The sequence below is a fragment of the Priceomyces carsonii genome (assembly GCF_900007245.1).
Source record: "Priceomyces carsonii strain CBS4050 genome assembly, scaffold: Debaryomyces_carsonii_scaffold_3, whole genome shotgun sequence".
In the NCBI taxonomy this organism is placed as follows: domain Eukaryota; kingdom Fungi; phylum Ascomycota; class Pichiomycetes; order Serinales; family Debaryomycetaceae; genus Priceomyces; species Priceomyces carsonii.
The window spans coordinates 1,117,950-1,130,480 of NW_026946676.1; the positions used below are offsets into that span (position 1 = coordinate 1,117,950).

The following is a 12,531-nucleotide window of genomic DNA, read 5'->3' on the forward strand; positions in this document are numbered from 1 at the left end:
TTAGCTTTTCTGACACAAGGGTCTGAATATCCGACGCTATTTGACAGAAATTCTCAATTTCAGTAGTGATATCATAACTCTGTGTGTCACATAACTATGAGTACCATTATATTCTCGCAGGTTTGTAGCTTGTTCCTTGTTCCTGGCTAATATAAGCTCCTCCATAGTCGGCACCGAGAGATGAATCAAACAGAGTCCGGGCTATATCTAGACAAAGAAAATCTCTAAACAACAACATGCATTGAGAGTTCCCCTAACTGCATGTAACTCGGTTTATTAAAGAACGTCGCTACAATAATGTCTTGATCTGAGATAGGCTGAAAAGTCCAGCCCCACAACCTCAATTTTTTTTACTTTTCAGCCTTATACCGAATTCCGGTTAAGCCTTAATAATGGATTAGAATAAACCACTAATGAGAGTCTTTTCTGGCACATTCTTAAAAATTTTAATAACTTCAAACCAGATAATAGACATCAACATATAAAGCAGAATAGCCCTCAAGTAGCTCTATTGAATTTGAGTGTATAAGCTGCAGTCAGAACGGCCGATCTTAAAAGACATTTGATTTTAAGCGTAAAAATAATTTGATTACTAAAACAGTGAATATCATGGCTATAGAACATCCAGCTCCAATAAAGGATGACATAGATTTCAACCATTTGCCCTTACTTTCGCCGACTTTGACCCCATCGACAAGTACTTCGATTCCACAAACACCCCCAATAGTTTCTGAAAAGGCTAGGGAAAAGTTGCCGGAATTACCTGTTGTGAAGTGCATTGCAAGGGCGAGAATCCCGACGACCCAAGGGCCAGAGATATTTTTGCATCTCTATGAGAATAACATCGACAGCAAGGAGCATTTAGCTATTGTTTTTGGAGAGGATATAAGATCAAAGTCGTTGTTTGCACGGCGACCAAATGAGACCCAGCAGGACAGGATGACCAGAGGTGCGTACGTGGGGAAGCTCTTCCCAGGAAGAACTCTAGCCGATAGTGATGGTCAGAATACTTTACGATTTGATGAACAAGGGAATCTTATTATAGAACCCAAAACTAGTTTTTGTGACTCTTGTTTAGTAAGAATCCACTCTGAATGTTATACAGGCGAGACAGCATGGTCTGCTCGTTGTGATTGTGGAGAGCAGTTTGACGAGGCGGGAAGAATAATGGGGGAAGTTGGTCATGGCTGTATCGTTTACTTAAGACAAGAAGGAAGAGGCATTGGTTTGGGTGAGAAGTTGAAAGCATATAACTTGCAGGACTTGGGTGCTGATACGGTTCAGGCCAATCTTATGTTAAGGCATCCTGCTGATGGCAGGTCTTTCTCGTTAGCCACTGCTATTTTAGTTGATTTAGGTCTCACACATGTCAATTTGCTTACAAATAACCCTGATAAGATTGCTGCAGTAGAGGGTAAACATAGAGAAGTGAAGGTCATAGAGAGAGTCCCCATGATCCCATTGGCTTGGACCACAGAGAATGGTATCAAATCGAAAGAAATTGAAGGCTATTTGCGCACCAAAGTCGAGAGAATGGGCCACTTACTTGAAAAGCCTATTACGATATAATCGGTATTAAAAATTTTAAACTCTAGTAAATACGTCAATTGTGACCTTTAAATTTAAACCGAAATGAATTATACTTCTAAAACTATATCTACCTGTCAATAATAATAAGGATTTTCGCATTTGGTAGTTCTTACAATCTTTCTTTTTTTTTTTTTCCCTTTATTGTCTGCCAGATCTGTTTAAACGTTCACCCTCACTTTCAGGTACATTAGTGTAGCCTCATAAAAGTTTACGACGCCTTTAGTGAAAAAGTCTGACACACAATAATATACCTCTTAAAGGGAGTAAACATGACTAAAATAGACTCTCCAAACGATACTAAGAGTTTACAAATGGAGAATACTCCACCACAGGTAATATTTCCTTACTCTGAGAGTAAACAGCTCTCGGGGCCCGAACAGAAAAAAAGACGGGTTACAAGAGCTTGTGATAACTGCCGTCAGAAAAAGGTTAAATGTGATGGAAAGCAGCCATGTATACATTGCACGGTATATTCGTACACTTGTACATACGATCAACCCCATATAAGGAATAAGAGACATCATAAAGTCTCATCACCCTCTGTGGCATCAAATCATAACAATGTACAAGGAAAACACGAAAGCGCTCTGCCCAATACTAATATGGCCCAAAATATCATAAATCTTCTTTTGCCAAAGTTGAATATTAACGTGATTGACAACAAGCTGTCTTTTGACTTTCAAAGACTCCAAAAGATGATCAAGTCAGCTCAATCTCGAGGACCGGTAAACTTGAATGAGATACAAGATATGTTTCAGGATGGATCATCGCCAGCAAGTGTTCTGAGCGATATACATTCGACTATAAGTCCAATAGATGACTCAGTCCGGGAAGTGAGATTGGTTTTACCTTCAAAGGAGGAGGCTTTGAGTTTGGTCTATACGACGTGGAATAAAGCTTGTGTATTATTCAGATTTTATCACAGGCCCTCTTTATTACAGGAGATCGACTTGCTATACTCTCTCGATCCTTCCCATTACACAGATAGGCAACAGAAGTTCTTGCCGTTCTTATATTCTATCTTAGCATGCGGATCTCTTTTCTCAAAGTCTGCTGAAAAATCGGACAACGAGAGTCTTGAAGAAAAAGGGTTCAGATATTTCTTGGAAGCAAGAAGATTAATAGATATCACCAATGTAGGTGATATCACTTCAATTCAAACTACCGTTATGATGACTATTTATTTACAATGTTCTGCCAGATTATCGACTTGTTATTTATATATTGGGATCGCTCTCAGAAGTGCCATTAAGGAAGGTTTACATCGTGATTTATCTATATTCCAAAACCAACAAAGGAAATTTGATGTTATAGAAGCTGACACCAGAAAAAGATTATTTTATACTATTTACAAGATGGATATTTACATCAATTCATTGCTTGGACTTCCACTCTCTTTAGATGAAGATGATTTGGATCAGGAGATTCCACCAGACCTTGATGATGAGAACATTACCAGAGAGAGATATCTTTTTGAAAATCAAGGTAACAAGTTGTCTTCGGCAGGTTGTGCAAATTTTCATACGAAGTTAATGCTTATACTTTCTAAAGTTATCAAGGAGCTTTATCCAATCAAAGTGAAGCAAACCCCATACTCCCCAGATCTGTTACATAATAAGGTATCTGAATTAGAGTTGAAATTGAAGAACTGGATTGACTCCTTACCAGCAGAATTAAAACCAACTAATCCATCTGATGAATCTTCAACCAAGACAATTCCCGAAAAATTTGTTTTGGCCAATTATTATCTTCACTTGTCATTTTTGAATTGCCAAATCATACTTTATAGACCCTTTATTCATTCAATTAGCGGAGATTCTAGTTTTCAGTCTACTGATTCCAGATCTTTAATAAGAGGACGAAACTGTATAAAGGTGGCAAGGATGGTCGTGAAGTTGGCAAACAAAATGATCAATCAAGATTTATTAATCGGGACTTATTGGTTCTCAACGTACACTATTTTCTTCTCAATTGCATGCTTGGTTTACTATTTCCATTTTGCTAATTATAAAAATAGCAACCTGAGTGGAGCAAATTATGCCGGTGTTTTATTTGACGACGATCTTAACATTGATATGATTAAACACGATATTGAGATCGGTAAAAGAGTTCTTGATCTGTTGAAGAATAGTTCGAGTGCATCTCTCAGAATCTATAACATTTTGAACAATTTATTTGAGTTGTTGAATAGGAGAACAGCAAGGATTGGCACTAGTGAGACGAATGGTAACAATATACCCATTCCAAGATTTCCAGCTCAAGATGTGCAGGCCACTTTTCTGAATTTTGATAACATCAATAATTTCCTGACGAACGAGTCTGGGGGAGTGAAATCATACGATTCTGGTCCCGCTTATGAGACTGGCGAAACTCAAGGGTCGAATGATTCTGCCTCAAAGTTATCAGAAAATGAGGACTATTTTTTGAAGAATGAAACATTTGATGGCTTGTCGCAAGTACCGAACCAACAATTTTCCAATGAATCATCAGCCCCAGCAGAGACTTATGTTCCAGGTGTAATGGACAAATTAGATACACAGATATTTGGTCGTATATTACCCCCTTACATGCTTGAGGAGAACGTTAAACGCTTTACGGGAAATAATAATGACTCTCAGGCTCAAATGGTCACACCAGAGACTGCTGATTTTCATCAGTTAAATATTGGTGATTTGGACTTTTCGCTGATTGGAGAGTCAAATCTTTTCGATGTGATTGAAACAATCCACCAGAAATCAGACGAATCTCAATATTAATGATGCCTAACTCTAATTCTTACTAACGCTACTGTATTTGATATTTATAACCACAATGACATAATTAAGAATTATAATTTTCACTCTTAATCCTGTATGTACTTGATTAACTTACTTGAGAACGATTTTCGGTTCGACCGTGGTCTGCACATAATATCGATATTGATCTCATCGAATTGTAAGTAAATAGTGTGCAAAATAAGTAAACTACCGTTTCAAGAACTTTGAGCAATGAATGTAACAGATAGGAGAAGAGTTTTGGCTCCGGGAAACATTTCATTTCCTTCGTTGGGTATATCTTCAGACGGAAAGGCTGAAGCTATCAAAACGGGGCCAAATGATAAAGAAAGGAAAATGTTTTTGAAAAGAGGATTTATTGAAAATGCAAATGGATCTGCATACTTAGAAATTGGAAAGACTATTATTGAAGTTTCAGTTTATGGACCTAGGCCTATAAAGGGCTCCTTTGTTGAAAGGGCTTCATTTTCGGTGGAGACTAAATTTTTGCCCTATCTACCACAACCTGAAGAATCTGTATTTAATGGCGAACAGCTGGGAACTTCAGGAAAGACACATAACTCTAGTTTTACAAATGTTGAGCAAAAGGTTTCCAATTATGTCGAAACTTCTTTATTACCTACATTAATGTTGAATAGATATCCTAAATCAACGATTGATTTATTCATTAATGTGATTTCAACAGAGGATAACATATTGTTGACTAATTTGTTAAGTTGGATCGTTAATTGCTCCTCAATAGCCTTAGTAGATGCAGAGATAGAGATGAAGGATATAGTAACTAGTGGGCAGGCTCTCTTAAAGCTACAATCTAATGAAATTTTGAATGATCACGTCCAAAAAACTGATGATTTTGACTCAGTCGAGTGTATCATCAGTTTCATGAATTTGCGAAATGACGAGATAGTAGGATTGCTATTTGAAGGATCTCATGTTGAGCTCGATGAAGGCATGATAAGTAAGCTAATCGATACTTGCAATGAGACGGCTAAGCAAATTAGAAGTAATATAAACTTTTTTTTAATGGAAGACTCTAATTGACGTTATTTAGTTGTATATAACCCAAGAAGCATAATTTTAATCCTTATTTACAATTACTCATTTTTTTTTGTTTCAGTAACGTTATAATCCTTGTGTGACAATTCGTCTAAGATACGTTGAATGTTGACAAGCTTACTGCTCAATGTCCTTATGGTTAAGTCATCATTGAGGAAGACTTTCGAATCAAACTTAATATCCGTTGAAAGTGAAATTAAATGACTTAAAAGTTTGTAAGATTTGAAAATGTTTGTCGTTTTGTTAACCTCTTCACTAATGGGAACGTCGATAGATTCAATAGGTACAATTAAGTCAAATATCTCTTCTTTCAACAGTTCGGCTAAAGCATCAGCATTATTTCCAACTTCAATCTTCTTCGCTCTAATTTCGAATGGTTCGGAGATAAAGGCTACGTCATGCTTACCATCCAAATGATACCTGAACTCATAATAACCTTCTTCCCAAAATAACTTATCACCAGAGAATGTGTACGAGTCCTTATTCGATTTGCACCAGGTCCACCTTCCGGAGGATGATACTAAGGTCTTGTTACGAGAATGGGATGACTGAGCGATTCTATAAAGTCCGATCCAGTCTTTCTGAGAATGGCCAGCAGGCGAAATCCACGAGACTTGAATTGGGGACCCAATTGTGTAAGGACCAGGTTCAATAGTCAAATTATACTCATTACTTTCGAATTTTAAATTGTGAGAAAGCTTCACTAGGTTTTGCTTCGAGAGGTTTGAATTCGAACTTCTCAACTCTTTAATAAAAGCATCTAAAGAATCACTTAATGAGTTTCCTCTCATTTCATGAGTTTCACTCAATCTTCTCTGGATAACATCCGGAAGAAGGTGTTTCTTAACAGTCTTAGTAACGCCAGAGTCCTTTAATACCTCCTGTTCGCCGTAAACCTTAATCATGTGGATTTTTTCTATCAAATTGATTCTAATAAAGTTGTTTGCTACCCACAAAATACAACAAGTCAAATTCTCTAAAGTTGGTGAAATCAACGTTACGCCCATTATTCCACATACCCCAAATATTTGCTCGGGGTTATTCAAATAGCGATAAACACCTGCTTTTGTCAAGACAGTTGTTTTCTTAGGAATAAAGAAGTCGCCATAAAACCATCCAAAGTAGCCTATAGAGTCAATAATTGACGCATTAATCCAAATTTGCGTTGAAATCAAAATAAGGCCAAGGAAACATCTTAAGTAAAAGTACTCTACTGCAAACAAATCATGCTGGTGGCTGAGCAATTGATAAATATTCATGCCGAAAAATGATGAATAAGTTAAATTTATAAAAGTGTTGTAAATAATTGCCCAGTTATTCAAAGATTTTTCAACAGGAATGTCATTTGATAAATACCATTTTGTAAAGGTCTTGTAATAACTTTGAAGGATTAATAGAACATCAATAAGTAAAGATTCAAAGATTTTGATAGATACTGTTAGCAAGAACATCACCCAATTTAAGGATGTTGAACTGTCCTTCGTTAGAAGAGCCAACGATGGAAGTATCAAAGCATAGGTAGCAGTCAAAAGCAAATTCACCAAGTCAGACGCTCTGAGAAAGTTAAAATTCCATAACCCGATTAATGGCTTTTCGTTATCAAAGGCTCTCAAATCTTTGAGTTTTAAAAGTCTCTCAGTATCTGACTCACTACTCGAAGGTCCATAAATTTTATCGATATGGGGGTTTTCGATATAATGCAAAAAAATCATTTGCAAGAAGTGACCAAAGATTGCGACTACCAAAACAGTGTAAGATTTGGATATCAAAGCAAATCCATAATATCCAATGTATCCAACTGAATACATTGGGTGAGGAAACATCTCAAACACACCATCAAATATAAGATCTTCATTGTTAAGTTGACGGAAAAAGAAGTCACCCCAATACCATGCGTAGTCTTTGATAGTGTTATGTGCATTGACTTTAACCCATAAATTAAACAAAATTAACGTGGAACCGACTATCAATCTTGTGTATATGACCCAAGAACTTTGGCCGTTGATGAATTGATAGCCCTTATTCATTGAACATGCAACTACGAGACCAATAAAAGAGAAAAAATCCAGCATCAAGATTAAATCGACAACTTTCCTAAAAATTAACCAAGTATTAAACTCAATTGGGTATTCGGAAATTTTGTATTTGGAACCCATCTGAGACTTGATCTCTGCCTTCACAAGCTTCGAAGTCATAGAACTGTTTTCGGGATCAAAAACTTTAGTAGATTTTGCCCAGCCTACCAACTTAAAATGATTCGATTGTTGGTTCAAGAGATAACCAATTCCAAAATTATAGGAAAATCGCCACAATATGTAAAGTCCAATGAAAACATCAACCCTTGCTTGTGGACTCTTAACGATCCAAAACACGAGTCCATTCAGAGCAAGTGTCAAAAGAATTGCCAATTCGAAGTTGGATTTTCTTACAGTAGGATCGAAAAGTGTCTTCATTACGTCGTGAGTCTCTGGCACAATGAATGTCTCACCAAGAAACGTAATTCCTTTAGCACCAGAAATAGTATTCTTGGATGCAGTGGATGTCATAGTTTCTGTCATATTGTAACTAGACTCTATACTTCCAGTATTCCTTTAGTGCTTTTGATTAAACTTTTACCTGAATCTTTGGATTCGAAGATCGCGGAAAGTTCGACTAACTGAAAAATCCGACTGTGTAAACTTGTCCAACGATGACGACACCTGTGCGGTAAAGATGGAGAGCGTTATAAGTGATATATAAGGGCCCTCCTAGGTCGCAGCAATGAACTCTTTCTAAAGGGACTGAATACAGACAAAAAGAGGCTCTTTTGGAAGTTAATCATTAAGTTCTTGATGGTTGCAAACTTTAATGTCAATTATCACATGCATTTTTTAAAATCACTATCAAAGTCGGACTCGATAAAGGACGGTTTTTGCGATGCCTATCACCGGTGAAAATGAACCAAGCATAAAAGACCACTTCGAGAGAGCCAATGAGATCCGGAAGAGAGCTAGCATATGACCACGATTACTAGAAGAATGAAACTAATGTCAGAAATATTTTTTTTTTGTATAGAAGATGGAGCTTTATTAATTAATTGTCCACTACAGATGTGCACGCGATCAAGATGAACAGAGTTATGAACTATCTATTAATATATAAAAAAGTTATATAAATAACCAAAAATGGATAACGTATCGCTTACTATCCCTTGAGAAAAGTTTAGAAACGACGGTGACTCAAAGGAGCGACATTAGATCCGGATTGGTAGCCATAGCCACCGCCACCACCTCTTCCGCCTCTAAAACCACCTCTTCCACCTCTGCCACCTCTAAAACCACCTCTTCCACCTCTGCCATATCTGATGTGGCTGCCGAAACTTCTCCTATCGTACTTTAATAATTCTGGTGGAATCTGCTGGTTTGCTTCTCTCATAATCTTACACAAATCACCTCCCATCTTAGAGTTTGCTTCAGTAAAAAAAGAGATAGCTGTACCTGATGTACCTGCTCTACCAGTTCTTCCAATTCTATGAACATAATCTTCAATATTACCTGGCATATCCAAGTTAATAACGTGAGAAATTCCCTTCACGTCTATAAATGTTAGTATTCTAGCACAAAAAATTCTTACGAGCTAAATCATAAAACTACAGAGCACATGAGCGAAGGAGAAATATGTATTAATTATATAGAAAGCTAGCCAGTCACTAAATGAAATTTATTCCTCGTTGCTTTCCATATAATCTTCATCTCCTTGATGTGAACGCCCGCGTTCATTCTTCCTCACGTATTCTTTGCAGATATTAGACTGAAAAATGGCACAGGGTAGAGAAAGGTACCCTAAGCTCTTTAAAAACAGTCCTGAATTCTTGTCTATGATTATGCCCTAAACCCGTATTAGTAAAAATGGATCTCAAAAAAAAAATACTTACCGATTCCTCTTGCCGCAACATCAGTTGCTACCATAATTGGTGATTTACCTGATCTGAATTCTCTCAAAACCCAATCTCTTTCATTTTGTTGCTTGTCACCATGAATTGCTAATGCTGGCCATCCGTCTGCTCTTAAGTAACTGGTTATTTCATCACAGGTTCTTTTTGTGGAAGCAAAGATTAATATTTTGGCTTCAGGATCACTAGTTGCTGTTTCCAAATGTTTTACCAAACGATCACGCTTTTCAAATTCAGAAACAACTTCAACAATCTGAGTGATAGTGTGAGAAGCCGATAACTCAAGAGATCCAATAGTAACTTGAATGGGGTTATTCAAATAATCTCTAGTCAAGTTTTGAACCTCCTTGGGCCAGGTTGCAGACCACATTAAAGTTTGCCTGTCTGGTCTGATCTGGTCAACAATTTTCCTGATTTGAGGTTCGAATCCCATATCCAACATACGATCGGCTTCATCTAAAACCAAATAAGTAACTCTCCTTAAATTAGTCTTATTAGTTTCCAACATATCGATCAACCTTCCAGGTGTTGCGATACAAATTTCAACACCTCTTGCTAAATCCCTTATTTGTTGACCTTTTGGAGCACCACCGTAAATACAGGTGTTTCTTATTCTAGACGAGGCACCAAATTTGGAACATTCCTGTTGAATTTGAACAGCTAATTCTCTAGTTGGAGCCAAAACAAGGACAATGGGTCCATCTCCAGGACTAAGTAACGGTTGAGCATTAATATGAACAATAGCAGGTAAACAATATGATAATGTTTTACCTGACCCCGTAGCTGCGATACCTATCATATCTCTACCACTCAAAGCCATTGGCCATCCTTGACATTGAATGGCGGTTGGCAGGGGAAAGCCTTGTTCTTTAACCTCCCTCAAAACATAGTCTGGAAATCCTGCCTCATCAAAGGTAGTGATTGGTTTAGGAATATTGTCTCCTAAGCAAGTCATCTCATGCTCTTTTCTAAATTGATCAACTTCTTGAGCAGAGCGAGCTGTAACAGCAGGGTTCTCTTGATAAAAGTTCTTTTCGAACTTTGGTAAGGTATCTAAATCCCATTCTGGTGTAGTCAACTCAACTCTTTCATCATATCTATTTCCACCTCCGAAACGGCCACCACCACGGCCACCGTATCCACCACCATTACCACGGAAACCACCTCTTCCACCTGGTCTACCGTATGAATTGAATCCATCTGATCTATTATTGTTGTAAGACATTTTGAACTATCCACTTAAACACACGCACTGTATTGACCACTAAATTTAAACTACCAAGACCTGAATCTCTTCTTAGATTAAATACAAATGGATTGCTTATCAAAATAAAAAAAGTTTTCTGAAGTTAAAAAAAAAAATATAAGGGTTTATAGTGTGGGCTTTGAGATGAGGCAAAATAAAAAAGAAAAAAAAAATCGTAGAATGCCTAATTGGGTATAAAAAACAAAAGATACAAAACTCTAAAAGCGATATGAAAATAACTGCTTCATTAATCTATAGATTATGCTGAAAATATGCAGATATAGAATAATATACAAAATATAATATATGACAAAGTCAGTATACTTCAATAATAATTAAAGGATGTACAAATCAAGCGATCAAGCGACCAAGCACGGACACATATCTTTTCCAGTGTTATATTAAACATTACTGATACCATCATAATGACTCTCAATCCATGCGTTTTGTTGTGAAAAGGTTCTGAAGTATTGAACAATAGGACCTGCTTTAAGTAATAATCTGAAGATCTTGTTTCAACAAATGAGTTAACACGAGCTTCTCTACAAATTGGTAAAGACGACTTGGCATTACTTTGAGATATGCATTATGAAATGGCGGAGTAAGCAGGGAGAGGATACTATGTTAAGATAGAGCTCATGGCTCGACTGTACCATAACCTCCTGCTTCAATCTTCTCACTAAACTTCTCTTCAATCACAGTACACATCTCAGATAAGCTATCTAAACCTTGATGTAAAGCCTCAACTGCCGTGATGTTACCGTAAGTCTGGATCCTAACATTTAGTTTGTTTTCAGATGGATGAGGAATGCTATAACCACAAAATTCGACCTCTGGGTTTTTCATGATCATATATCTTAATGCATTACCAAGTGTGTGGTCTTCATCTACTATCTGAAATGAAGCGGCAGTACCATTCTCTGATGCTCCAGGTAACATCTTTATCTTTTCCAAGTCATACTCTTGTTCATCCATGGGTACGTCAGACATTTTATTATAGCTTGCCCCTGAGGTAAACGCTTTTGAAATGCTCCTTCTGTAGTTACTATGTAGAGCTCTTCTAATGAAAAATTTATGAGCCCACTTTGTGTCATAAAAAATGTCACAAACAAAAAGAGCTTTCTCGCGTTGTTTACAAGAAGAAGATTCTTGTGATTCTCACTTATTTTCCCACGGCAACTCTCAAACCTTACATCAAACGGTCCATCAGCTGGGTCATCAGATAACTATCGTAATAGGTTGCTTCTTTACACTCTCAGCTTAGAGGAAACATAAGGTTGGACATATATTGGACCCGCTAAGAAATTGCAAGATAGGTCAAATTCCTCAAAAGCACAACTCAAATATCAGTATTGCAAAACCATTGAATCACGGGCTTTGGCCAGCAGGAACATCAAATCCATCTATTCAACAGCTGAAAAACACTGGGACGTGATTCAAACCAACAGATTCGAACAAACAGATGCAAACAACTTTAGATGATATGTCACAACCTGTGACTGAATCGTATTTACACCTATCGCAGGACGCGACAACCACAGACTTGAGTAGCACATCCTTCAGCAGTAACAACGTTGATACGACACGATTGTTGAGGCTAGCGAAAGATATGGACAAGCTGTTGAGATTGTCGGATGATTCAAATCAGAAGAGATTTAAGGCAAAGCCTTCGCAAATGTACTTTTCATCTCACTCAACCCCATTAGCACCAAAGAACCAGATCTTGTATCCGGAAGAAAAAGAATTTGAAGAAGCTTCTAATAAGCAAAAATATACCTTAAACGACATATGTGAATCTGTACGTCCACTTTTAAGTAGCGAGTTAAATGAAGTCAAGGAAATCAAAACACTTTTAGAATCTCTCTTGAAGCAAAGTAAAGGATCGGCATTCGGTTCTCTTACAAACAATCGCAATATCAATTCAAATGATAGCA

General features: G+C 37.1%; 8 protein-coding genes across 8 annotated transcripts in view; 4 read left to right on the forward strand and 4 right to left on the reverse strand.

The window, feature by feature from the left end:
* Positions 1 to 609: 609 nt before the first annotated feature.
* Positions 610 to 1,569, forward strand: RIB1 (GTP cyclohydrolase II; the record flags this gene model as incomplete). Its single annotated transcript, XM_062953025.1, has 1 exon — positions 610 to 1,569. One exon carries the CDS (start codon positions 610 to 612, stop codon positions 1,567 to 1,569), a length of 960 nt encoding a protein of 319 aa, XP_062809868.1.
* Positions 1,570 to 1,859: 290 nt separating this feature from the next.
* ASG1 (Asg1p) lies at positions 1,860 to 4,346 on the forward strand (the record flags this gene model as incomplete). The annotated part of the gene is made up of 1 exon (XM_062953026.1): positions 1,860 to 4,346. The coding sequence occupies one exon, from the start codon at positions 1,860 to 1,862 to the stop codon at positions 4,344 to 4,346; it is 2,487 nt and encodes an 828-aa protein (XP_062809869.1).
* Positions 4,347 to 4,577: 231 nt separating this feature from the next.
* PRCAT00003125001 (exosome non-catalytic core subunit) lies at positions 4,578 to 5,405 on the forward strand (the record flags this gene model as incomplete). Its single annotated transcript, XM_062953027.1, has 1 exon — positions 4,578 to 5,405. One exon carries the CDS (start codon positions 4,578 to 4,580, stop codon positions 5,403 to 5,405), a length of 828 nt encoding a protein of 275 aa, XP_062809870.1.
* Positions 5,406 to 5,458: 53 nt separating this feature from the next.
* CHO2 (phosphatidylethanolamine N-methyltransferase) lies at positions 5,459 to 7,978 on the reverse strand (the record flags this gene model as incomplete). The annotated part of the gene is made up of 1 exon (XM_062953028.1): positions 5,459 to 7,978. The coding sequence occupies one exon, from the start codon at positions 7,976 to 7,978 to the stop codon at positions 5,459 to 5,461; it is 2,520 nt and encodes an 839-aa protein (XP_062809871.1).
* Positions 7,979 to 8,621: 643 nt separating this feature from the next.
* On the reverse strand, positions 8,622 to 8,960 carry PRCAT00003127001 (uncharacterized protein; the record flags this gene model as incomplete). Its single annotated transcript, XM_062953029.1, has 1 exon — positions 8,622 to 8,960. One exon carries the CDS (start codon positions 8,958 to 8,960, stop codon positions 8,622 to 8,624), a length of 339 nt encoding a protein of 112 aa, XP_062809872.1.
* Positions 8,961 to 9,298: 338 nt separating this feature from the next.
* PRCAT00003128001 (uncharacterized protein) lies at positions 9,299 to 10,576 on the reverse strand (the record flags this gene model as incomplete). The annotated part of the gene is made up of 1 exon (XM_062953030.1): positions 9,299 to 10,576. One exon carries the CDS (start codon positions 10,574 to 10,576, stop codon positions 9,299 to 9,301), a length of 1,278 nt encoding a protein of 425 aa, XP_062809873.1.
* A 657-nt stretch (positions 10,577 to 11,233) lies between these two features.
* Positions 11,234 to 11,587, reverse strand: RPC19 (DNA-directed RNA polymerase core subunit; the record flags this gene model as incomplete). Its single annotated transcript, XM_062953031.1, has 1 exon — positions 11,234 to 11,587. The coding sequence occupies one exon, from the start codon at positions 11,585 to 11,587 to the stop codon at positions 11,234 to 11,236; it is 354 nt and encodes a 117-aa protein (XP_062809874.1).
* Positions 11,588 to 12,059: 472 nt separating this feature from the next.
* PRCAT00003130001 (uncharacterized protein) overlaps positions 12,060 to 12,531 on the forward strand; it is a gene marked incomplete at both ends in the record, with an annotated part of 1,479 nt that continues 1,007 nt past the window's right edge. Inside the window, one exon of the mRNA XM_062953032.1 lies at positions 12,060 to 12,471. Coding sequence (XP_062809875.1) covers positions 12,060 to 12,471 — 412 coding nt within the window. The remainder of the gene's footprint in view (positions 12,472 to 12,531) is intronic.